The sequence below is a fragment of the Scheffersomyces stipitis genome, chromosome 3, assembly GCF_000209165.1.
Source record: "Scheffersomyces stipitis CBS 6054 chromosome 3, complete sequence".
In the NCBI taxonomy this organism is placed as follows: Eukaryota; Fungi; Ascomycota; class Pichiomycetes; order Serinales; family Debaryomycetaceae; genus Scheffersomyces; species Scheffersomyces stipitis.
Genome location: NC_009043.1, coordinates 955,583 through 978,205, shown reverse-complemented (window position 1 = coordinate 978,205; position 22,623 = coordinate 955,583). Strand labels below are relative to the sequence as shown.

The 22,623-nt window shown below is 41.2% G+C and overlaps 11 protein-coding genes across 11 annotated transcripts; 4 read left to right on the top strand and 7 right to left on the bottom strand. All coding sequences in view use genetic code 12, as the record gives it.

Moving 5' to 3' along the window:
* Positions 1-860: 860 nt before the first annotated feature.
* CP52M (Cytochrome P450 52A13 (Alkane hydroxylase 2) (Alkane-inducible p450alk 2) (DH-ALK2)) lies at positions 861-2,411 on the top strand (the record flags this gene model as incomplete). Its single annotated transcript, XM_001383780.1, has 1 exon — positions 861-2,411. The coding sequence occupies one exon, from the start codon at positions 861-863 to the stop codon at positions 2,409-2,411; it is 1,551 nt and encodes a 516-aa protein (XP_001383817.1).
* Positions 2,412-3,383: 972 nt separating this feature from the next.
* Positions 3,384-4,100, bottom strand: PICST_35556 (predicted protein; the record flags this gene model as incomplete). The annotated part of the gene is made up of 1 exon (XM_001383437.1): positions 3,384-4,100. One exon carries the CDS (start codon positions 4,098-4,100, stop codon positions 3,384-3,386), a length of 717 nt encoding a protein of 238 aa, XP_001383474.2.
* Positions 4,101-4,369: 269 nt separating this feature from the next.
* On the top strand, positions 4,370-4,768 carry PICST_30802 (predicted protein; the record flags this gene model as incomplete). Its single annotated transcript, XM_001383779.1, has 2 exons — positions 4,370-4,435; positions 4,520-4,768. 2 exons carry the CDS (start codon positions 4,370-4,372, stop codon positions 4,766-4,768), a joined length of 315 nt encoding a protein of 104 aa, XP_001383816.2.
* A 1,185-nt stretch (positions 4,769-5,953) lies between these two features.
* PDC4 (pyruvate decarboxylase regulator (PDC2)) lies at positions 5,954-7,576 on the bottom strand (the record flags this gene model as incomplete). The annotated part of the gene is made up of 2 exons (XM_001383436.1): positions 5,954-6,387; positions 6,412-7,576. Coding segments are annotated over 2 exons (1,599 nt in total), but the record flags the coding sequence as incomplete, so codon positions are not given.
* A 1,194-nt stretch (positions 7,577-8,770) lies between these two features.
* OYE3.2 (NADH:flavin oxidoreductase/12-oxophytodienoate reductase) lies at positions 8,771-10,075 on the bottom strand (the record flags this gene model as incomplete). The annotated part of the gene is made up of 1 exon (XM_001383435.1): positions 8,771-10,075. The coding sequence occupies one exon, from the start codon at positions 10,073-10,075 to the stop codon at positions 8,771-8,773; it is 1,305 nt and encodes a 434-aa protein (XP_001383472.2).
* A 742-nt stretch (positions 10,076-10,817) lies between these two features.
* On the bottom strand, positions 10,818-11,720 carry PICST_43400 (predicted protein; the record flags this gene model as incomplete). The annotated part of the gene is made up of 1 exon (XM_001383434.1): positions 10,818-11,720. One exon carries the CDS (start codon positions 11,718-11,720, stop codon positions 10,818-10,820), a length of 903 nt encoding a protein of 300 aa, XP_001383471.2.
* Positions 11,721-13,192: 1,472 nt separating this feature from the next.
* Positions 13,193-14,308, top strand: PICST_56574 (predicted protein; the record flags this gene model as incomplete). Its single annotated transcript, XM_001383778.1, has 2 exons — positions 13,193-13,690; positions 13,715-14,308. 2 exons carry the CDS (start codon positions 13,193-13,195, stop codon positions 14,306-14,308), a joined length of 1,092 nt encoding a protein of 363 aa, XP_001383815.2.
* A 234-nt stretch (positions 14,309-14,542) lies between these two features.
* Positions 14,543-18,517, bottom strand: CCC2.3 (copper-transporting P1-type ATPase; the record flags this gene model as incomplete). Its single annotated transcript, XM_001383433.1, has 2 exons — positions 18,149-18,517; positions 14,543-18,103 (listed from the first exon to the last, which is right to left on the bottom strand). The coding sequence occupies exons 1-2, from the start codon at positions 18,230-18,232 to the stop codon at positions 14,543-14,545; spliced, it is 3,645 nt and encodes a 1,214-aa protein (XP_001383470.2). The 5' UTR covers positions 18,233-18,517.
* Positions 18,518-18,853: 336 nt separating this feature from the next.
* On the bottom strand, positions 18,854-19,627 carry PICST_30796 (predicted protein; the record flags this gene model as incomplete). The annotated part of the gene is made up of 1 exon (XM_001383432.1): positions 18,854-19,627. The coding sequence occupies one exon, from the start codon at positions 19,625-19,627 to the stop codon at positions 18,854-18,856; it is 774 nt and encodes a 257-aa protein (XP_001383469.2).
* Positions 19,628-20,126: 499 nt separating this feature from the next.
* MET23 (homoserine O-acetyltransferase) lies at positions 20,127-21,491 on the top strand (the record flags this gene model as incomplete). Its single annotated transcript, XM_001383777.1, has 1 exon — positions 20,127-21,491. One exon carries the CDS (start codon positions 20,127-20,129, stop codon positions 21,489-21,491), a length of 1,365 nt encoding a protein of 454 aa, XP_001383814.2.
* A 181-nt stretch (positions 21,492-21,672) lies between these two features.
* PICST_57599 (predicted protein) lies at positions 21,673-22,323 on the bottom strand (the record flags this gene model as incomplete). The annotated part of the gene is made up of 1 exon (XM_001383431.1): positions 21,673-22,323. The coding sequence occupies one exon, from the start codon at positions 22,321-22,323 to the stop codon at positions 21,673-21,675; it is 651 nt and encodes a 216-aa protein (XP_001383468.1).
* Between the last annotated feature and the right edge of the window lie 300 nt (positions 22,324-22,623).

Below are 22,623 nucleotides of genomic sequence, written 5' to 3'. Positions count from 1 at the left end.
CCATCTCCAGTTATCCAATGGTGGCTAGGCGAAAATAATAGCGACGACCTGGAAGCGTGTTCAGACTGCGAATTGTGGGGAGTATACGAAAAGTTCGCCTGCATGAACTTTTTTGCGAGAACTCCGGCCGCCATAGAAATATAGGCAAGGAGAAAAGGATAACGAAGAGCTCAATTACTCAAAAGATTTCGCAACCAGCATCGACAATAGTGCCACAACTACTCTAACCATCGGCCGTAATGTCCAGTTACTTTCAAACTTAAACTTTCCACAATGTTCTCATTTTAGGCTCCAATTCTAACGGAGGAAGGGTCCCATGCAGGCGCCAGATGCAACAGTGATCAGTACAGTTTCACATGAAAATCAAATTCCCCCATTAGGACAACAATTGCAACTGAAATTTGTTCGATCTTCCTGCCGCATCTCCTCTATTGAAACTTGTCCAACAAAAGTCCCCACCTTTCTGCTACTATGTCGGAAGCCTGTAGGTATAGATCAATTTAGTTCCCACCCAAACTCCATACAGTGAGTTAAGGTCCACTTATTGCCATTCCCGTTAGGACAGGGTGGATGTGCAACCAAAATGCCATCGCTCCCGTTTTTGCACATGCACCTTCTGTAAGTTATAAAATGAAGGCACAACCCCCACATTATCGCAGGACATACGAATTGTAGTTTTGCTTCTTACTTTGCTATTGCTTTCAACCATCGGTTTACGTTTCTAGAGCCAGCCACAACCGTAACTTCAACGTCACCGTGTTATCCAGTCTTTGGTTTCGCCTCGTAAATCACAGTCTTATTATCGTAGAAACATTTACCCAAACAGCATTGTTATATCAATTAGCCCCGCATATTCATAAATGTCCGCTGAACTTGCTTTTGAATACTTGACCAAATGGTACTCGATATTGATCGGAGCTGCCTTGATCTATGGTATTGCTCGTTACATCAAAATCCAGTTATTCATCAGGAAGCATGGTTGTGAGGAGACTCCTTTCCTTCCAGATGCTAAATGGTTTGCAATCCCAATCATGTCTAGAGTTCTTAAAGCCAAGAACGAAGGTAGATTGGTCGATTTGGCTCAAAGCTTTATGACGTCTGATAGGAGAACTACCCACGTCTACTTGGGCCCTGCCAGAATTATCTTCACCATCGACCCAGAGAATATGAAGACCATGTTGGCTACCAAATTTAACGACTATGCTCTTGGATTCAGACACACCCATCTTGCCCCATTGTTGGGTGATGGTATCTTCACTTTGGATGGCGAAGGATGGAAGCATTCTAGATCTATGTTAAGACCTCAGTTTGCCAGAGAACAAGTCGCCCACGTCAGAGCCTTGGAACCTCACGTTCAAGTTTTAATGAAGCATATCAGGTTGAACAAGGGTAAGACGTTTGATCTCCAAGAATTATTCTTCAAGTTGACCCTCGATACCTCAACTGAATTCTTGTTTGGTGAGTCCATCTACTCTTTGTATGACTCTTCTATTGGTTTAACTCCTCCAACTGACATCCAAGGCAGATCCGAATTCGCTGATGCTTTCAACACTTCGCAGAAGTACTTGGGTACCAGAGCATGGCTCCAATTCATGTACTGGGTCGTTCAAAACAGGGAGTTCTATCAATGTAACGCTAAAGTCCACAAGGTCGCTAAATACTACGTCAAGAGAGCTTTGAATTTCACTCCAGATGAACTCGAAAAGGCTTCTGCCAACGGTTACACCTTCTTGTACGAATTGGTCAAGCAAACTAGAGACCCAGTTGTGTTGCAAGATCAATTGTTGAACATCTTGGTTGCTGGTAGAGATACCACCGCTGGTTTATTGTCGTTCACCTTCTTCGAATTGGCCAGAAACCCAGACGTCTTCGAAAAGTTGAAGAATGAAATCTACGAACACTTCGGTAAGGGTGATGAGTCCAGAGTCGAAGACATCACTTTCGAATCATTGAAGCAGTGTGAATATTTGAAGTTCGTCTTGAACGAAGCCTTGAGAATGTATCCATCTGTTCCTCTCAACTTCAGAGTTTCTACAAAGGACACCGTATTGCCAAATGGTGGTGGTAAGGATGGAACAAAGCCTGTTTTCGTTGGTAAGGGTACTACTGTTGCTTACACCGTCTACTGTACTCACAGAGATGAAAAGTACTACGGTAAGGACGCCAATGTGTTCAGACCAGAAAGATGGGCCACCTTGAACAAATTGGGATGGGCCTACCTTCCTTTCAACGGTGGACCAAGAATCTGTTTGGGTCAGCAGTTTGCATTGACTGAAGCTTCTTATGTTATTGTCAGATTATTGCAAAACTTCCCTAACTTGGTTTCCAAGGATGACAGACCATACCCACCAGCAAAGTCGATGCATTTGACAATGTGCCACCAAGACGGAATCTTTGTTGAATTGTCTTAGTTTTCCAGGATTGCGCATTAGAGATATTTTTATGTAATTGTACATTCATTGTGAAAACATAGTTAGTTTTATTAGTTAGCCATAATATATAGTAAATGATATCAGCCTGCGATGCTGTATGATTATGTTATATGTGCTCTACATGATAAGGTATTTGTAACTCTGTATCTATATCGTAAATATTAGTCTAAATATCAAACCTGTAGCAGCAGCATGAATTGAAATATTTCGCACATAGTTGCAAAATTATCTAGCGGGTAAAGACTACTACTAGCAAAATTCATGATTAGGGATCATCAGCATGGTCAATTCTCACAATGATATTTCATCTCGTACCATTCAACTAAAGTCTACCCATGAAAGCTCAAAGGCTCTGAAATGTGATGAACCAAAAAGAAATGTTTCTAAATCTCGTTCTCTACTACTCAAGTTAAAACCAAAAAGAGCGAATGACTACAATCTTGTAGACGAAATCGTAGACTTATATGGATCTCCAGAAACCCCAGATACTTCTATTCTACCTACTTCTCTTCGAATTTCAAATAAAAACAATGAAAAGAATAATAATGATAATGATAATGATAATAAAGACACCTTCACTGAAATATTCAATGAGAATAAGCCAAGAGAAGAACAGAAATCGCCACTGTCATTCAGTTTCAGGTTCTGGAAATCTGAATATTGGTCTTCGTCATTTTCTCCTACGTCTTCTACGTATGGCCTACCTCTTAGGGATAGAGATCAACTCTTTTCTCGAAAGGAAGTATTGGATAGAATCGATTACAACATTCTTGACAATCTTCCGTTTGAACAGAGGTATCAGGATGGGATTATTAAGACCCGCAACTACTACGAGCCGAACGACACTTCGATATACCACACCGATTTAGCAGTTGCACTCAAGACCGACCGTGCATTAAAGCGTAAGCTAATGTTCTTTAAGAAATCTAAAAATACCCATTCGGGCTAGAATCACGATGCAAATGGGTTCAATCTGCTGAAAATGCTGCCTGTTGCTCTGGAGAAGATATCAGTAGCGAAATTGTTAGCCTTTCCAAACTTATCACATTTCGTAAAAGCCATTGCATTCGTCAACGACAACGAGATCGCTATTATTATCAACAACAAGTACAAGAACTGGAACTTCAACACACACAAAAAGGCAAACACCATCCAAACAACTGGTTGAGCATACAAGAGAATCCAAAACACTTTGCTATCAATGGGGTTGATGTATCTGTTGGGATCAGCGGTTTCAAAAACCCATACGTTTTCGAATTCGCCAACATTGCCTTCAGTTGCGTTAGTCTCGTTCCACCATCTCAAGCCTACCAACAATCTACCAGCTACATTCTTCAAATTCCAGAAATCAGCAGCAAAAAGCAAAATCAAAATTATGAAATGAAGAATGAACTTGTTCTTCAGAGTAATCAAGCCTATGAAGAGATTGCCAAAGATGTATATGAAAATTGGTGCCAATCTGAAAAACATGTAAAAGAGTAAAGCAACAGGGTGAGACGACTCCTTGAGTCTGTCAGTCCAAGTTTGTGGCCCAGTTGAGCCATTGGTGGTCTGTGAATTGGTATTGGTTTGTTCTGTTTCCATCTGTCCCAGTACATTCTGATAGGAGGGAGGAGGATTCGTGTCTGCGGGAATATCCGACTCTATCGCCGTATAGTCACTACTCATAATGAAAATTGAATGTTTGATGGATATATAATGAAATATTATAAACTCATAGAAGTTGAACTGTTCAATTTTTCAATATGAATACTTGTTCTCTATTAGTTTCTCATTTGATTTTGTTAACGGAGTCTGATTTTGGTTTGTATTTTTCTGTGCGTATTTTTGTGTAGCTAAAAATCATTTTTCTACATCATGAGATTTATCTACTGGAATTATTCAAATTCAAAGGAACTCTGTTTTCATACTATTCACATATACTATCTAGATCCAAAATGCACCTGGGTTACTATCGTAGATTTATAGGTGGGATCACGAGAACACAGTTAGAAACTGCTAAGGTAAGTCATTTAATAGTCATAAATTACAGATTTCTATTCTGTATTGTTCGTTCATTTCTTCATTAGATGCTAACAATTTTGTAGTTTGGTTTTTACCTTTTGACACCTATCTGTGTTATGTACTACGTCGGTTTGGATACAGATAACAAATTCAACTTGCCAGGTTTCTGGCCTGATCCTTCGACGTTGAATCAAATCCCGAAGGAACCTCACGAAATCCAAGCAGAGATAGCCAGAATCAGAAGAGCCAGAGCTGAAAAGAGACAAAGATTGGAAGAAAAGGCTAGATTGTTGGGAATAGATGAAGACACCGAAGAGGTGTCGCAGTCTTAAATAACCATGAAACAAAAGGCAAACCTGCTGCTCACCTATATATTCCAGAAATCCTTACGAAGCATTTATACCGCTATGAACCTTCTTGTACATACCAAAAAGACAAATTTCAATAGAGTTTCTTTTATGAAATACATTTCACATATGAAAAGGCAGAATCGTAGGAATTCAATGCTACTCTTGTAATCCAAAAATCGCTACGTATTTCATATATACACGTACCATTTTAGCCATATGATTGTAGTTCTATGTACATTATCGTCCCCCGAGCTGTTGTCCAGAGTCATCTTCTCTTCCAAGTTGCTCCACTCGGTCCTCAAGCCCTTTCAAGGTCAAGTTGAGTTCGCTAATTGTAGATGGCGACAACTTGAGCGAACTCTGACCTACAGCTAATACAGCTCTTAGCAAATTTATAAGCTGGAAATCATTGGGCTTGACTGTTCGTTGAAGTGTACCATCATTGTATGAGATGCTGGAGCCACTATCCATGTCGTTGTTCTTGTAGTTATCTGCTAGGTAAATGTTCTTGCTAATTGAACCTGTGTTGGGGGGCATGCTGGAAAGATACGGCGACGAGGTACCTGAGCTAGTTATGGAGTCGTTTACTTGATTGGGCAAATCAGAAGGTAAGACTGGGAAATTATTAGTTGTAGAACTGAAATATGGCTGCCTTCTTTTGTCACCGAACCAAGCTTCCTGAGTATCTATTTTATGTTTCAATGCTTTACCCAGGTCATCTAGTTTAGTATTTGATGGCAATATCGGTCCAGTGTACTTTTGAATTTCTGGAGACATAGAAGATATGCTTGGTTTTGTCGACGCTACAACATTCACCATTTGTGAGTTATCCATAAGTGGACCAGACATCAAGTTTTCACTAATTGATTGAGTTTTGTTCACTGTTTCTATTAGTGATGTAAGTCTTGAAGCATCATTTAGTTGTATTGATTGGGCTTGCGGTGACTGGGAATTAAGATCAGAGTACAAACCAAAAGCTCCATTATTCTGTCTTCCAGCAGCAGCTGTAGCAAATGCTTGATTCAAGAGACTTCCAGGAGTGCCACTATTTGTAAATGAATTGCCGCTATCGTTACCGTTGGCATCTACATTAGAGCCGTACCACAGATCATCAGCTAGAACATTCTCTGCTACAGCCTTCTCCAGGTTTTCATCACCCCTGAAAGATTCCAGTAGGCAACTTCCAATGATTTCTTCGATGGAGACGTAGCTAAGAGTAACTTTTCCCATCTCATTGACCAAGCCCAAAAGTTCATCGATCTCCCAGGGAATCACTACATTTAAGTAGCCCATGATCTCATTCAATTTGTCGTAGCTCTTATTTGCATTATAACTAGCAGTACTAGAAATCAATGGTGCAATTATGCTGTCAGCCTTGAGAACCATAGCAGGATCATTTGATGGCCACAGTTTGTTTAACGGTAACAAATGCGTTTTCTTCCAAGAGAGGAATATCTTCTCGCATGTCAACGAGTCCCAGGAGCGCTTGATCCATTCAATAACCTTTATCAATGGAATATGGTAGTCATTTTCTGATAACACCTCCATTCCTTGTAACGCTACAGCCTTGTAGTTGCTCAAGTCGATGTCTGGCGATGCTTCTCTAATTTCTTCAGATTTGTTACCTGCTTTGGAGTTCAATCTCTGACGGTTGATCATCTCCAAATACTGCTGCAATCTGTAGAGGATCTTGAACTCTTCTATAATTCCGAAATTCATCGGCAAATAATCAAACTTGACTCCGTTGTAGAGAGAATTGTAAGGACTTGTATGATTTGTGTTATTCTTCAAGTAACATAACTTGATGTTTTCAAACTTCAAATTGATTATTCTATGCGATGAGGAGTCATCCAATAACAAGAGGATCTTCCTGTTTCCTAACTTGTGGTCCAAGGTTAGCAAATAGTTCTGAAACATACTGGATGTTATCCATTTGTTAGTGTTGGACTTGTAGAACAACTGATACGCCTCGGTGAGTCTATTCATAAGATTATGCTGGCTAACGCTTATGGTAGCTGTCTTCAAAGACGAATGCGAGCTTTTAGAGACATCAAATCTGTCATACTTGCCTACGATCAATGGTGACAACTTCTCGGAGCCATCTATGTTACATCCAAGCATAATCGTAAGGGAGTTCTCGGTTGAAGAACTCGATTGTTTCAAACCTTTGTCTACAGAAGAGACATCGAAGATCTGGTCCAACGGTAAAGAATAGAAAAGCTGGAACTCGTCAAGTACAAATATATCTTGCGGAGAATAATTATCCTGAGCAATCAAATCACATAAATATTGTTTTAACTCGACTTTCTCGTCTAGTTTCCATACCTTGTTAAGCTTGTATTGTCCGGGGTTCGATGCTATGTCTTGTGGCGAACCAGTAAGGTTAATATTAAGACGTTTGAGAAAGTGGTTACACCACTTATGGTTGAAAATGCCGTTTCCATCCTTTTCTAATTTCGGCAAACGGTTCCAGATCGCATTGGAAGTCAGCTGTATAATGGGAGTGGTTATTGGAATGTTTTCCCATATGGCTTGTGTAATCCATTCTGTCAAGATTCTTCGAAGAAGAGGGTTTGACTGCTTTCTTCTTCTTACCAATTGAAAGTCGGTCTCTTTTGATGCAATTAAGTCGTTTTTGGAGCTGAGAATACGTGATATAGTAGTTTGAGAGGGAGCCTTCTGAGAGCCATACTGCTCAGCTGCCCAGAGGGCAAGATCTGCCTGAGTCATATTGGGGAAAGCCTCGGCCTTCAAGCAGATGTCGATCTTCTGCTTGATGGTGTAGCCCATTTGTAGTGTGTCTTGTGAGTGTTTAGGTCGTGTTGGAATATTTACAGATAAAATGTGGGTGATTTATATAGCCATCTCAATACTGTATGGTCTCTGACATGTAAGGCGCCTGTCAAACCTCAATTATGTCAATTGTCACTTGTCAATTATAAGAAGCCAAGTCAGCTCCAATGTATCAGATACGACAATATCAATTATGCTACCTGAACTTTTAATGGTGCAATTGGTGTGCTATTTTTTTGCTTTACACAAGAATTGTAATTATAATTGAATCTGGAATCGAAAAAAAAAAAATTAGACTAACAGTAGTTGACAAATCCAGAAGAAACTCGAATTTTTGATAAATTTTTGTTCTCAAGAATATGCTGTCGAATTTAAAGAATAACGGCGGGACAAAGAAACAAGCTTTATACGAGGAACAGACACGATAAAGAAAAAACGTCTAAAGCAGTAGACGTTTCCAGATCGACGCTCTAGCCATCTGGTGATTCCGATCAATACTAGAGAAATCACCGAACCCAGCCGGACAGCTCACGTGCGAAATTAGTTCATTTTGAGTCACTAGATCCATCAGACGTCTAAATGGCCCAACTGGCGAAGTCAGAAACGTGAATGTAAGGAGATGGTAGATCACTATTGAGTATTCCCGAAATGGAAACATGAAACGTAAGGAGAATTTTGCTGTCTCGGTCACAAGCCTCTCAACATACATATGTAGAGAAGAAATCATCTGCGGTGTAGCGGTTGAAAAAAGTCAAGCATATGAGTCTCAGTCTCACCATGACTCAGGCCCGCGCAAACTTTCCTCATTTTTAAAGTGGTAGTAGGAGGCAAGGAATGATGATTTTACAGAGCAGTTAGACAACGCTGATAAGCACAAACGAAAGATAACGTATATGCGTGGAACTATGTATTTCTAGTCATGTCTCAAGGATAATCTTGACATACCGAGTATCTTATTTGAACAGACTGTTCCATATATAATCGTATATTTTGTTGAGTCATTTGAGTCACAGCGAGACTCACTTGCACTCTTCACTGAGTACCCCATAATCATAACTCCTTTCGTCAGCTAAAGGGAACTGCTCCCAATACAAGCATAGCTACATTTTCAGATTTATATAATGTCAAGAAACGTATAATATAGCCCTAGTAGCTAAGAAAATGAAAAAATGCTGTTCAAGCTTATTGAGCTTATTGAGCAGACTCTTGAGCCAGAAGCTTTTCAGTTCTTGCAATCAATTCTGCGATTCCTTCTCTCTTTGGATTGAAGACCCAGTTGTATTGCTGGATTTGATGAGTTTTAACACCCAAGACATCAGCAAAATGCCATACTAAGCCTGGGTTCTTCATGAATCCTTTACCCATCAAAGCCAAATCAAAGGATCCCTCTTCGATTAATTCTGCTGTTTGCTTTGGGTCGCGTTCAAGATTGGCAACACAGGATACAAGCAACTTGTCACCGACGGCTTCCTTGATTGCTCTGGCAAATGGTTCGTGGATAGGCTTGTCGGCGGTTTGAAGCTTGGATCTCGATTGCTGCTTGTAGATGTTTCCACCGGAAGAAACGTCAATCAAATCAATACCCTTGTCAGCTACTATTTTGGCTAATTTGATGGAGTCCTCGATAGTCCAGGCGTCTGGATCATCGACGTTATCACTAGCAGATATTCTCAAGAACACAGGGACAGACTCGGGAATGTTCAGTCTTACACTGTCGATGACTTCCAAAAGGAATCTAATTCTGTTTTCAAAACTTCCTCCATATTCGTCAGTTCTTTTGTTTGAGAAAGCACTGTAGAACTCATGAATCAAGTAGCCATGTGCAGCATGGATGTCGATGGCATCAAATCCACTGATTTCAATGGATCTCTTTGCAGCTTCACCGAATTCTCTAATGACTCTCTTGATGTCTTCTTTGGTAATCTCATTGGGAGTGGGCAAGTTACCGTAGGGTCTGAAGGGAATGGCAGAAGGAGCAACGGTCTTGTCTGGGAAACCACCTACGCTAGCATCAGAAACTTGTTCAAGATGGCTGAACAAAGGCTGACCACTAGCCTTTCTACCACCATGGGCCAATTGGATAGCAATCAATTTTTTGTAGGCATGAGCGAAATCTACAATAGGTTTCAATTTTTCGGCTTGAGCGTCATTGAAAATTCCTAAATCGTGGGGAGATAACGGACCTTCGGGAGAAACAGCACTGGCTTCGATGATGGTGATCGCAGGACCCCTGAGAAGTATCAGTCCATAGTGAATTAAATGGAAAGGAGTAGCTTGGAACTTTTCATCGGCTGAGTATTGGCACATTGGCGAAACCCCGATCCTGTTGGGCAAGGTCAAACCCCTTATTTTCAAAGGCAGAAAAATCTTAGGAGGCTTGTCAGCTTCCTTTTCTTTGAAGAATGTTCCTGAAGCAACATCTGGTAATGGCGAGTAGTAATCAACGTTTTTGGCAACGGGCACTTCGTAGTCTGGTCCAACAGAAGAAGAGGTCATTTTATGGTTGATAGTCAAGCGGAAATAGTATAGAAGTTAGTACTAATTGTAGTGGAGACAAAAATAACCGTCTTTCGAAAACAGGATACCTCAATGGCTATTTATATGGAACTACAGAGCAATGGATGGTTCTGATCCATGAAACTGAGACAATTGTCGAACTTTCCAGCACACAAGATGTCTACAGTAACTCGATTATTAATTGTTTGCGAGAAATATGTAGGCCGATATAAAAATGATTGCAAATGCTGCAGTGCGAAATTTACCAATTGGGGTTTAGTTCCGGACAGTTCACGGGGATACTCCAAAAGGTGATTTTGCTTAGATATTGTAAATAAAGGCACCTGACGCAAAACTGCTATTTTGGACACACCAAAGCGATAAAAGGAGCCGTTGCTATAGAAGGCTGTTCTACCTCGGACGTACACCTTGATTCAGTAACTCCTGATTGTAATCAGGTTGTATGGTGACATACTAAGGAAGTCCGTCTTACATAAAGGTGGTACGGTGTTTGCAATGAATTTCTTGGCCCATACAGCATTTCTTATCCAGTTTAGCAATTCTTTTCCAATTTGGCAATTCTTTTCCAGAACTTTGTCTGAATGGAACACCTTTGTCGTTGAACATCGACGGTCTCTCCCCTTCGTTTTGTTTTATTCAATACAGACTGTATCACACTAATGTAGATTAACTAATTACCATCTATATACTAATTATGAACCAAATTCTGCGAGTTTAGCGATCAATGGCTGTCCAAGAAAGCCAACACCTTGGCCAAGATATCTTCGTAAAGCTCCTCTCTTTCAATGAAAAGAGAGTGTCTGGCTCCTTCGATAGGATAGAACTGCTTCTCGATGGCAGAAGGCAAGAGTTTGACAAATTCATCTGTACCCTTGATGTAGTTAATGTGGTCTTCAGTACCGTGGAGTACCAAAAGCGCAATTTCAGGGCTGAACTTGGAAACGAAGTCCTTCTTTAGCAAGTCTTCGCCTCTAACAAACATATCGTTGAATTGTCTAACAGTGCCTATCAACTTCTTGTCGTGCTGAATGATGTAGTTTTTCCACCTGTCGTTAGAGGTAATGTAGTCGTAGTTCAACTTTGAGTCTATCTTCAAAAATGGAACCAAAAAGTTGATCACAGGGGATAACGATCTGACTACCACATTGGGCTCCGAGTCTGGATGCAACTTGATCAATGGACCGCTAACGAAGATACCCTTGATGTAGTCCTTGTATTTCCCACGAATGGCGTAGTTAAGCGAGATGCCTCCACCCATGGAATGACCACCTAAGAAGAACTTTTCAGATTCGTCCGTTCTGGCATCGTAGTTACGTTTGATGAAAAAGTCCAAATCGTTGAAAGTGTGGAAATCGTCAGTCTTTCCTACCAATTTACCCGGAGATGTTTCCCCAGCTCCACGTTGCTCAAAGATAAAAACGTCGTAACCCTTGCTGGTCAAATTGTCAAAGAATTCGGTGTAGATTTCGTGCAGCTCTGCGAAGCCGTGAACAAAGATGATTTTCCCCTTTCTCGTCGAACCTTCAGGAACCGACCACGAGGCTGTTCTGAACTTGGCGCCGTTGTAATCAACAAAGTCTACAACAACCTTGTTGACAGGTTTGTATGGAATCTCTACGGCCATAGTACAATTGCAGAATGAATGTTTCAGCTAGTTAAGCTATGATGAATAATGAATAATGAATGAAAGAGCGAAAACTGTCCTTAAATACGAATGGTGGCTCAGAAGTTCGGGTCTGCAGGGAAAAAACGGCAAGGATCACTTGATTATTTTCAATGAATATGTAAACACTGAACTCCCAGAAAGCTCCACACTGGCAAAATAATGACATGTGGATTCTAACCAACTAGCCTTAGCTCCAGAGTCGGGAACCGCACTGTGATTGTGCAGGAGACTGTCTCGCAAGTGGTGTTAATTATAGTGCGAGTAGCGAGAGATTGCGGAGAAAGAAATAGCGAGAGCACAGAGAAGTAGCGAGAGAGAGAGAATAGACTACGAATAGGAAATGGGTACACTGCCTACAAACTCAGAGAATACAGGGCGTCAACGACAGAAACTTACATGGATAGAATATAGTGAGATACACTTAAATCCTTCCAACGATGTTCTGATTTTCTTCCTACAATCCAAAACAGCTCCGGTACAAATAACCTCTTTATCAAAATCTCCGCTGCAGATACCTACAAAAGTCTTGTACAGGGAGCGAGCCGTTTTGCGACGACAAGAGAAAATGGTCGTACTACATTGCGAGCCTGGTGCAATTTTGTAATGACAAATAAACATAAATCTATACTTCGTAACTAGACGTGAATTATATATTTAAATATTGGTGTTACGTATTAGGAGTCGTATTGTTTATTGTAAATTTGGATTTTGTATCCATGAAATATGTGGAATTCAACTCAGTTTCTCAAATCTCCTTCGTACCCACTGCTGCACCGATCTGTACACAGTTGACACCCTTGGCGAGTCGCAGCACTCACGCTACTTAAAATAGAACCACTCTTCTCCACTTCTCTCTCAGCTCACCATTCTACCAGGTCCAAGTCCAGCATTGGACAGCCATGGAAGCCTCAATTTGATTCGTATATAAAAGCCAAATTACTTGTAATACAGAATAGAAGCTGAGACTCTAAACGTATACCGCCTCCAGCCTCGCTCCATGCCTGTCTTTTTGTCTCTACCCATTTGTAGTCTTGCTTTCCATATGCTCTTGCCGCTGCCTGCATCCAGTCACCCCCAGCTTTGCTACAAAAGTTCAGTAAACGTATTTGAATCCGTACCTGTTGTTTCGTCATAATTGCAACCGGTTACTTTAATTGCCGCATCATCATCCAGCACTCGGGACAGCACTCCAGGATTCCGCAACCGCTATTTGGACGCTTGGCGGTTGTATCTTCTCAAAATTTGTACTATAAAGCAGAAGCTGGTAATTTCTGAATCAACTTTCTTCAGCTATATTATTATTATCGAAATTTGTATTTTTGACGTTTCAGATTCTTGCGTTGTTTCACCACTATTACCACCACTATTTATACATTTACAACATATACACTGATCTCAACCGTTGACGAATACACAACAGATCCATCGGAATGAGCTCGCAATCCGCAGATTCGTCGGAGCCTCCGTCCATATCCACGTCTACATCTTCTAATAGTAACAGAGTACCGGGAACAGCCCGAGCCCGCAACTCGACTAGTCTGGAACAGTTGTTGGATTCCAGTGATCCGTTCTTTGGACTCTCGTTCAAAGTTGGAGTCGCCGAAAACAAAAATACAACCTTCAGAAACAGAATGGAAGATGTCCATACCTATATTGCAAACTTTGCCGAACGTGTCGATTGGGGCTACTTTGCCATTTTTGACGGCCATGCCGGCAAAGGAACTGCCAGATGGTGTGGAAACAATTTGCACACCTTGCTAGAAAACGAGATCGATAGCCATGACGACAATGCAGCTCCCTTGCTGGGCCGTTTTGACTTGAAAGACAATCTTTGTAATGCATTCGTAAAAGCTGACGAGTTGATAGAAAAGGAAGGCGCAGGCTCTTCTGGCAGCACTGCAGCAGTAGCAGTACTTCGTTGGGAAACTGTAGGCGACGATCTAGCTGAAAAGCCATCAGCCGAAAGTAAATCTGAAAGCAAATCTGCAACTAGCACATCGGAAAACTCTACTTCCAATACTCTTAATCCGCCAATCAGTTTTGACTTCGTACCGGCATTTAACCACCGAAGAATGCTCTATACGTCTAACGTGGGCGATCTGAGAATAGTCTTGTGTCGTGGAGGTAAACCTTACAGACTCTCGTACGACCACAAGGCAATAGACGTAAACGAAGTAAATAGAATTAGACTGTCGGGAGGTTTGGTAATGAAGAACAGAGTCAACGGTGTTCTTGCTGTTACAAGATCGCTAGGAGACTCGTATATGAAAGATATCGTCATTGGACGACCATTCACGACTGCTACTGAAATCACACCTGAAGACGAATTCTTGATCATAGCGTGTGACGGTGTTTGGGATGTGATTTCCGACCAGAAAGCTTGTAGATTTGTCCAAAACTTGTTCGATAGTGACAGGGATAATGCTGATCCACAGGCTGCTGCAAAGAAATTGTGCCAATTGGCAATCGACAACTCAACCACCGATAACGTAACTGTCATGATAGTAAAGTTTGATAAGAATGTGTTCAACCACAGATTACAATAGACACTTCTACAACAACGATAGCCTAAGCCATAGCACACTTGTCTACGATCCATTTGAAAGGCAGGGCCCTGTGCCTTACGCCTTACTAATAGCATCTTCTTTCGTATAGGCAATGCATATATCATAATATTTAACGTCTTTGAACTCAAGATCGTCTTAAAGTAATCTATTAGCATATATCATAAGATTTCGTAACATAGTCTCAGTATTAATAATCATGTTCTAAACTATTAGCTAGAATTCGTGCTCCTTTGGTTCTAGAGCAGCGGCACTTTCTTCCAATTTGAAATCTTCTGATTTTATCTTCGGCCTGTAGAGTTTTAAAGCCAAACTGCTCAGAACAACACTGACAGAAGAGGCGGCCATTGCAACACTGGCCCACACGGGACTCAACCTCGTGTTGTTATACGGATAAATAACGCCAGCCGCAATTGGGATTCCAATTATATTGTAAACTAAACTCCACCCAAAGTTGAACTTGACTCTTCTGAACACAGTCTTTGACAAATCAAACAATGTAACCAACGTGATCAATGGGTGAGACTTATTCAACAATATGAAATCACTAGATGTCACAGCCAAGTCGGCACCTGAAGAAAGAGCAATTCCGACATCGGCAGTTGCAAGAGCTGGAGCATCATTGATACCATCACCAACCATAGCAACAACAACCTTCTTCAACTGCTGTATCTTTTTGACTTGTGCCTGTTTTTCGGCAGGTAAAACTTCACTGACTATGTTCTTGATACCAATTTCCTCCCCAATAGCCTTGGCAGTAATTGCATTGTCACCAGTAATCATCCAGCATTCGATATCGTGCGTCTGGAGATATTCAATAACTTTTTTTGTCTCTGCTCTAAGCTGGTCTCTTGTAGCTAACATCAATACCAAATGGAACAGTTCATCCCCAAAGAGCTTTGCCCTGATTGCCACTAGGATGATTGACTTACACTCAGATTTCCACTTGTTCAATACTTCCAGTTGGTCAGCGGTTATTTTGACACCACAGTCAGACAACAAAGCTTCATTTCCTAGAATTACTTCGGAAGGTTTGTATTCATTCCAAATATCACTTCCGTTATCAAACTCTATCTCACCACGAAGACCTTTACCTGGAATTGTTTCTACTCGAGGGACCTTATTCTGGCTACTCTTGATGTCATGCTTAGGAAATGCGTAGCCTTCGATGAAAGATCTGACAGCTTTAGCCAAAGGATGTTTAGATGCCAACTCCAAATCTCTAGCAGTTTGTAATGCAAAAGTTTTGACTACACTATCCCTTTCATTAAGAGAAGCAAAAGCGTAGTCAGTAACTTGTAATTCACCAAGGGTCAATGTACCAGTTTTATCAAAGCAGACAACATTGGTATTGGCACCATCTTGGAATGCAACGCCACCACCCTTTGCTAAAATACCATATTTCGCAGCCAACCCTGAACCGACAAAAAGAGCAGTAGGAGCAGCTAGTCCAATTCCGCAAGGACATGCAATAACAAATACTGCAATGGAAAACTCCAAAGACCAAACAGTCCAACCACCGATGTCGATATCCAAGTACCCATCAGGCAATGCTCCAGAATGTCCAAGAGACAACCAGATTATCCAGGTAATAATTGCTAATAACGTAATTACAGGAACGAAGTATCCAGTTAACAAGTCTGCAGTCCTTTCAATAGGAGCTTTCCTCATCTGACCATCTCTGACAGTGTTGACAATTTGATCGATCAACGAATCGCCTTCTAAGCTGATAATTTTTGCTATCACGGCATTGCTGCCAGTATTGACAGTACCGGAAAATATTTGATGGCCCGATGAATGTTTGACGGGTACTGATTCACCGGTCAAGGCTGATTCGTCAAATTCAGAAGAGCCTTCTACAATGACACAGTCTACTGGAGGGGATTCACCAGTAGCTACACGAATATAATCACCTGTCTCTAGATACTTCACATCGATGACTTCATCGTTAGCAAAATTGTCGTCGACAAGATCTACTAGCGTTGCTGTCGAAACTTTCAATGATCCCAAATTCGCAATTGCACTAGCGGTTTTGCTCTTAGAATAGCTTTCAAGAAGCCTTCCGATCAACAAGAAGAAAGTCAAGAAAACGACCGAGTCAAAGTACGTTGTGTGAAAGCCCATGTGGCTCTTAGGTTCTTGCTTGGCACTCAAAATTAACAAAACAATAGAAGCCCAGTATGAAACTGAAGTACCCAAACACATTAATAAATTCATCGATCCAAACTTAAATAGTCTAGATTTGAAGGAATTCTTATGGAGCCACAACGATTTGACTTCTTTAATCGCCTTGCGATGAAAAATGTCCGCCGCAAAGAAATAGACAGGTGTACTTAAAAACAACAAGATCCAGGTGTTTCTAGAGACGTTACCTGCCCAAAGTGGGTCTTCGACCCACATACGAAATGGGTGACTGGAAGGTAATAATGACATGGCAACTATTCCAAACACAAACGTAGGAATGGCAAATACGGTAGCAATCAATAGTCTTACGGCGACTCTAAGAATCTCCTTCTTGGAAAGCTTTCTCAAGTGTTCATCCATAGAAACAGATTCCACTAACGCACAATTGAATACACCTTGTTCGTCATAATTGAAGGTATATCCGTCTTCGTTTTCACTTGGAACAATATGGTTCAAGTCACGAAGAAACTTTCTTACTGTGACATCATTGTTTGGGATGTATGTAAACTTGATGAATGGATGTTCTAAAGTTATGGGATCATTAATGACTATAGCTTCACCATAACTAGACAAGTAATTGGCAACTAGCTCAGGACAATGTTCACAGTGCATCCCATTAACACTGATGTTAATTGTTCTGGACTTCTTCCTTGATGAAGTATAATTTATCTTATCTTTTGATACTACTTCAAAATCGAAGCCGCAGTCCTCGATTGTCTCCTTGAGCTTGGCCAAATGATTTACTTTATCAGAAGGAGATTCTTCCAACACGAATTGTCCGGTCTTTGTTACAGTATTGATACCAGAGTCCAACACAAATGGTAATTCTTTGACTGCAGATTGGATGGAGTTGGCACAAGCTACACAGGTTATACCACTGATGATAGCAGTGACTTTGGTGTTTATGGATCTCTGCACTGGCAACACCTCTAGGAGTCTACACTCAAAGCCAATGTCATTTATGGAGTCTACGACCTTGTTGATGATTTGCTTGTTTGGAATGATTATTACTGCACTTTGTTGGATAAGATCGACTGAAAAGTTGGGCTCCTCTGATTTGACAGGAGTTCCTCCATTGAGAATATTGTTCAATTCAGCTGTTACAGACTGAACACAGGCAGCACATGTCATGCCCGTGACTGAAAAGACGGCTCTGTACTCTTTGTCTGGCTGGTCCACTACAGTTTCCAACGTTGAAGTCTCGTTCTCTGAGTCTCTGTCCTTAGCAGCTCTGGCCGTTTGCTCCAACTGGCAAGTTACACAGTTTTTCAAGTGGTTTTTGGTAGAACGAGATTTAGCAAACTTAGAGTATAAGTTCAAGAAGTCAAAAAATCCTTCAGCATGGTCGGCTGAAAAGATATCCTCGACATTTGGCGAAGCATTGCCAGAGCTGCTGAGAACTACAGTGCCATCTTTCTCTATTTCCCAAGAAAGCAACTTGAAACCAGCCTTGTTTAGAGATTTGATGATTTTCTTCATAGGAGGTTCGGAGGATGGCTTGGATGAGTCGATACTGTAGTAGACGTCCACATCGTTGTTGTTTATCAGCAAGATCGGATTTGTCTTGCTGAGTTCCTTAATTTCAGAAACGGTCTGTGTGCCAGTGTCAGAGTCAGCTGACGCAAGTTGAATGTTGACGAAATACTGAGATAGCACTGTGAATATAGAAGAAACACAGTTGTTGCAATGGATATTGCTAAAGTTGATGTGGAGATGTTCCATTTCAAATTGTATGTGAATCTCTGAATGCGATGCTCGGATTAGCGAGAAAAACTACTTGATGAGAAGATGATGAAACAATGCTATTCGATAGGATTGAAGTACAAGAGCGAAGCAGTAGGGTAGTCGTGGTGTGAGGTGTAACTTTCTGTCGCCTCCCTACTCTTTATGATAGTGTAGCTATAAATGAAGAAGTTGCAAAATGACAAATTGGACAAACTCAAGCGACCTCTCTAACTATATAGTGCTGCGCGAATTGTGCTGCTGCGAATAAAAAATTGCGCCAAGACCGCTAATTTCGCTGTTGCGAAGCTCTTAAAAATATCTTCACAGCTAAATGCGCTCAGAATCATGATTTCCCCATGTCAATCATCTCTCTTTACCCACAACGGCGTGATGGAAAAGATAAGTTAATCAGATTAATAATACATGGTCATTCATTGTCGTTAGATGAAAAGAGTTAGACATGTAGAGTTAAGTTAGTGTAAGTCACCCTGTGATCGGAAAGAGATCCGTACCGCAAGACGTTTTTTCTTATCTGAGATCTCCCGTTATCTGATGGAATATAATTGTAACAATGCTCTACGCGAGTTCTATTCCATTCTATTCTATTCTATTCTATTTCTAGATATCGAAGTATGCCAATGCTAAGGGAACAGCTCCTCCCACTATAGTACCTACTATCTTCTCGCCCACAGTATGAAAGAATATGCACGTGATCAAATACATGAAGAACCATATAGCCATGAACAGTAATGCGACGATAACAACTGCCAACCTGTACAATTTGAGCTGTTTATTGTCCCAAATCTGGACCTCGGTTCCGTTAGTAGAAGCAGTTCTGGATTCAGGAGTTGCCCGTTCCAAATCGATTCCACTACCATTTGGGAGTCTAATTTTAGATGGCAAAGGCAAATGTACCAAGAGTTCTCTACCCACCACCAAACTGATAGAGATGATGAAGTAAAAATGGCCCAGAGAGTCGAATCCGTTGATCCATTTCTCACCGGACGATTTACATTCGTACTCTGACAATATTTCTTCATTGAGACAATGTCCCCCGGTAGCTATATTTATCCGTTCAAAGATCAGAAATCCAAAGAACCACAGCTGAGTCAAGAAAAAAACAACCGTATTGGCTCCGTACCACTTCATTGTGTGGACTATCTTGCTCCAAGGAATTGTGCCGTTGGGTTGAACATAGCCAAAGAGAAAAGCAAAGTATACTAGTGTGAACCAGAAATATCCGTAGTTCTTAATGATGTAGTCTTCTAGAAACTTTATCACGGGTATTCTTGCGATATCGGAACCGAACTGCTTGAAGAGAAAGAAAAACGGGAGTGTCGCTACGAATGTAGCAGGATACAATAGCACCAAAGCATACCAGATGGAAGCCATTGTTGCTTGGTCACTCACTACAAAGAAGAAGTTAAAGCTGAAGTTGAGCATACCAAATATTGATCCATATTCGTGTGCAAACATCACGTGTCCAATGCGCTAATACAGAAATTTTATTTTTCAGTTGGGGCCCATTTTCGCAGCATCTGCTGCGTCTCCTCTTATCATGTCATTATGTCCTGCATTTTCGTATCACGTGAAATCGTTTAATCGCAAAATATTACTATGCTGATGCAAAACCTGCCAGACTTAATAATACAAAGTCCTACTCCACTTGTGATAAATAAGCAGTTGAAGCGATTTTGAGACTTTTACAGACTTCTTCAAATACAACATTTACATTATGTCTTCGCTAGCAAGCATAAAATTGGCTGCTCGTACTGCCAGCAGACGGAGCCACACCAATTTGGCCAGGCTAAAGGTCAAGTTCAACTTTTCAACTACGACTCCAGTGTTCAAGCCTTCTGCATTTAAGAATATTCCCAGTTCAAATCCCCAGATGGCATTCCCATGTCTTGATAAGTTGGAGAAGAAGACCCAGGATCTCTCCAATTCATGTAACATAGAAGATGACAATATCAGCTCATTAGATGCCGGTCCAGAACCTTCCTATTCTTATGTTCAGACTGGGTTCAAGTTGTACAAGTCAGACAAGCCGATTTTCCTTGATAACGGAGGCTATTTACCCGAGTACGAAGTGGCGTATGAAACTTGGGGACAATTGAATGCAGCCAAAGACAACTTAGTGTTGATCCATACTGGCTTATCAGCATCTTCGCATGCCAAATCACAACCAGACAATACCAAGCCGGGATGGTGGGAAGATTTCATTGGTTCTGGAAAATACATTGACACTGATAAATACTTCGTTGTATGTACCAATGTGCTTGGAGGTTGTTATGGATCAACCGGGCCCTCCCTGAGAGACCCAGCCAATGGAGAAATCTATGCTACAAGATTCCCCATCATAACTGTTAACGATATGGTGAGAGCTCAGCGAGAGTTGATCAGAAATGTTTTCGAAGTATCCAAGATTCATGCACTGGTAGGTGCGTCTATGGGTGGCATGCAATCGTTAGCATATGCGTGGGAATTCCCTGACGAAGTCAACAAGATCGTATCTATCAGTGGCTGTGCCAGATCTCATCCATACTCTATTGCATTAAGACATACTCAAAGACAGGTATTGATGAGCGATCCTAATTGGAAGAGAGGATTCTACTACGGAGGTGTGCCTCCTCATGTAGGGATGAAGTTGGCCAGAGAAATCGCTACCGTCACCTACCGTTCTGGACCTGAATGGGAGTACAGATTCGGCAGAAACAGAGCTGATGACTCTCGTCCTCCAGCATTGTGTCCGGATTTCCTCGTCGAAACGTATTTGGACCATGCTGGCGAGAAGTTTTGTTTGGAATACGATGCCAACTCACTTTTGTATGTGTCGAAAGCTATGGACTTGTTTGACTTGAGCTCTTCCAACCGTTCTAAAGCTCTTCAAAAGAGAACTGCTACTGAACAAAGTTGGAATTCGCAGAACAATATCTCCGAATCTCACTCGGTTCCTCCAGAGCCATATAAGGAGAAGGTGGGTTCAGCAACTGTGACTCCTGAGGAGTCTTTAGAAGATTTGAGAAACGGAATCAGCAAGATCTCGCACAAAGATGTGCTAGTCATTGGTGTTGAGTCAGATATCTTGTTTCCAGTGTGGCAACAGCGAGAAATTGCCGATGTCTTAATGCAAAACAATACTACTGGGGATATCCGGTACTTTGAGTTGGGCACCAACATCAGTAACTACGGCCACGACACTTTCTTGTTGAGCTTGGACCATATTGGACCGCCAGTTCGCGATTTCTTGGGTTAGCATATGGACATTTGATAGGATTACGAATATATGATTACATGGTGAAGATTGATTGATTATGTAGAGAAATGCAGTATCGAAGTAACTAGGATTAAATGAAAGTTATATTGCATACATCCTAGTATGCAATTAGTAGCATGTGTTCTTATGAGTGCGTCTTTGAATGTCTTCATTTAATAGTTTATACAATTTGGCCATAGTGAGGATCGAGTTCGTAGCCAAATTTTCTTGTGATCGAGTAGATCCATTCACGAAGATTAGCAACAACTACCTTAGCCAACCCGTTGTTCTTCTTTTTATCTTTGCCAGCGTTGGATTCTACGTGGTGAGGCAAGAGATTATCGTGTGCACTCAAACTGACAAAGAGGGAAAAAGGAACGAACCACACCAACAAGCCGAAAAAGGAACACACTTCTACAAACGAAGGGATACGAGGTGGCACATAATCCGGTCTCAATCTCACTTCCAATGGTGGAATGTACGGGTTGTGGAAATGGTTGAACCACAAGAAATGGTTCGCTACCACCAACACGCACGAAACGAGAAATACGGGCGAACTTAATTCAACGTAGGGGAACTTATTCAAATTTTGCAAGTATACCCAGTATGAGAAAACTGAGAACAAAGTCAACCAGAAAGGGAAACCATCGCCAATCCAAAGCAAAAGTAATATAGCCATGATGCCTAGGATCAATCTTTTGAGAATCCTCTTGGTGGGCTCAGAGTGCTCTTCTACCAACTCCGAGACATAGTACAACGCCGAAGCTATGGACAAGACGAGGAACACGAAGCCGACCACTATACCGACATACGAAAGAAGCTGGATGAACATAGCTGGAAACGAGAATAAATAGAGTGGTTCTGATTAATAGGTGGTCCTTATTGTATATGCGATTTCCAGTATATTCATATTACCACTATCCGGCATATTCCCACTCCAACTCTACGAGCAGGAGTGCCAAATTACGGACGCGCGAACATTTATTTTACACGTGTAATTGGGTGCAAACGCAATAGACATATAACACAGAAATAGTGGATGGAAAGAGGACGAGTTAACTGATTCAATGATGTATTTGAAGATGCTATGTAAACTAAGAGAGATATAAAGTCCTGGAACGTACGTTAGGTA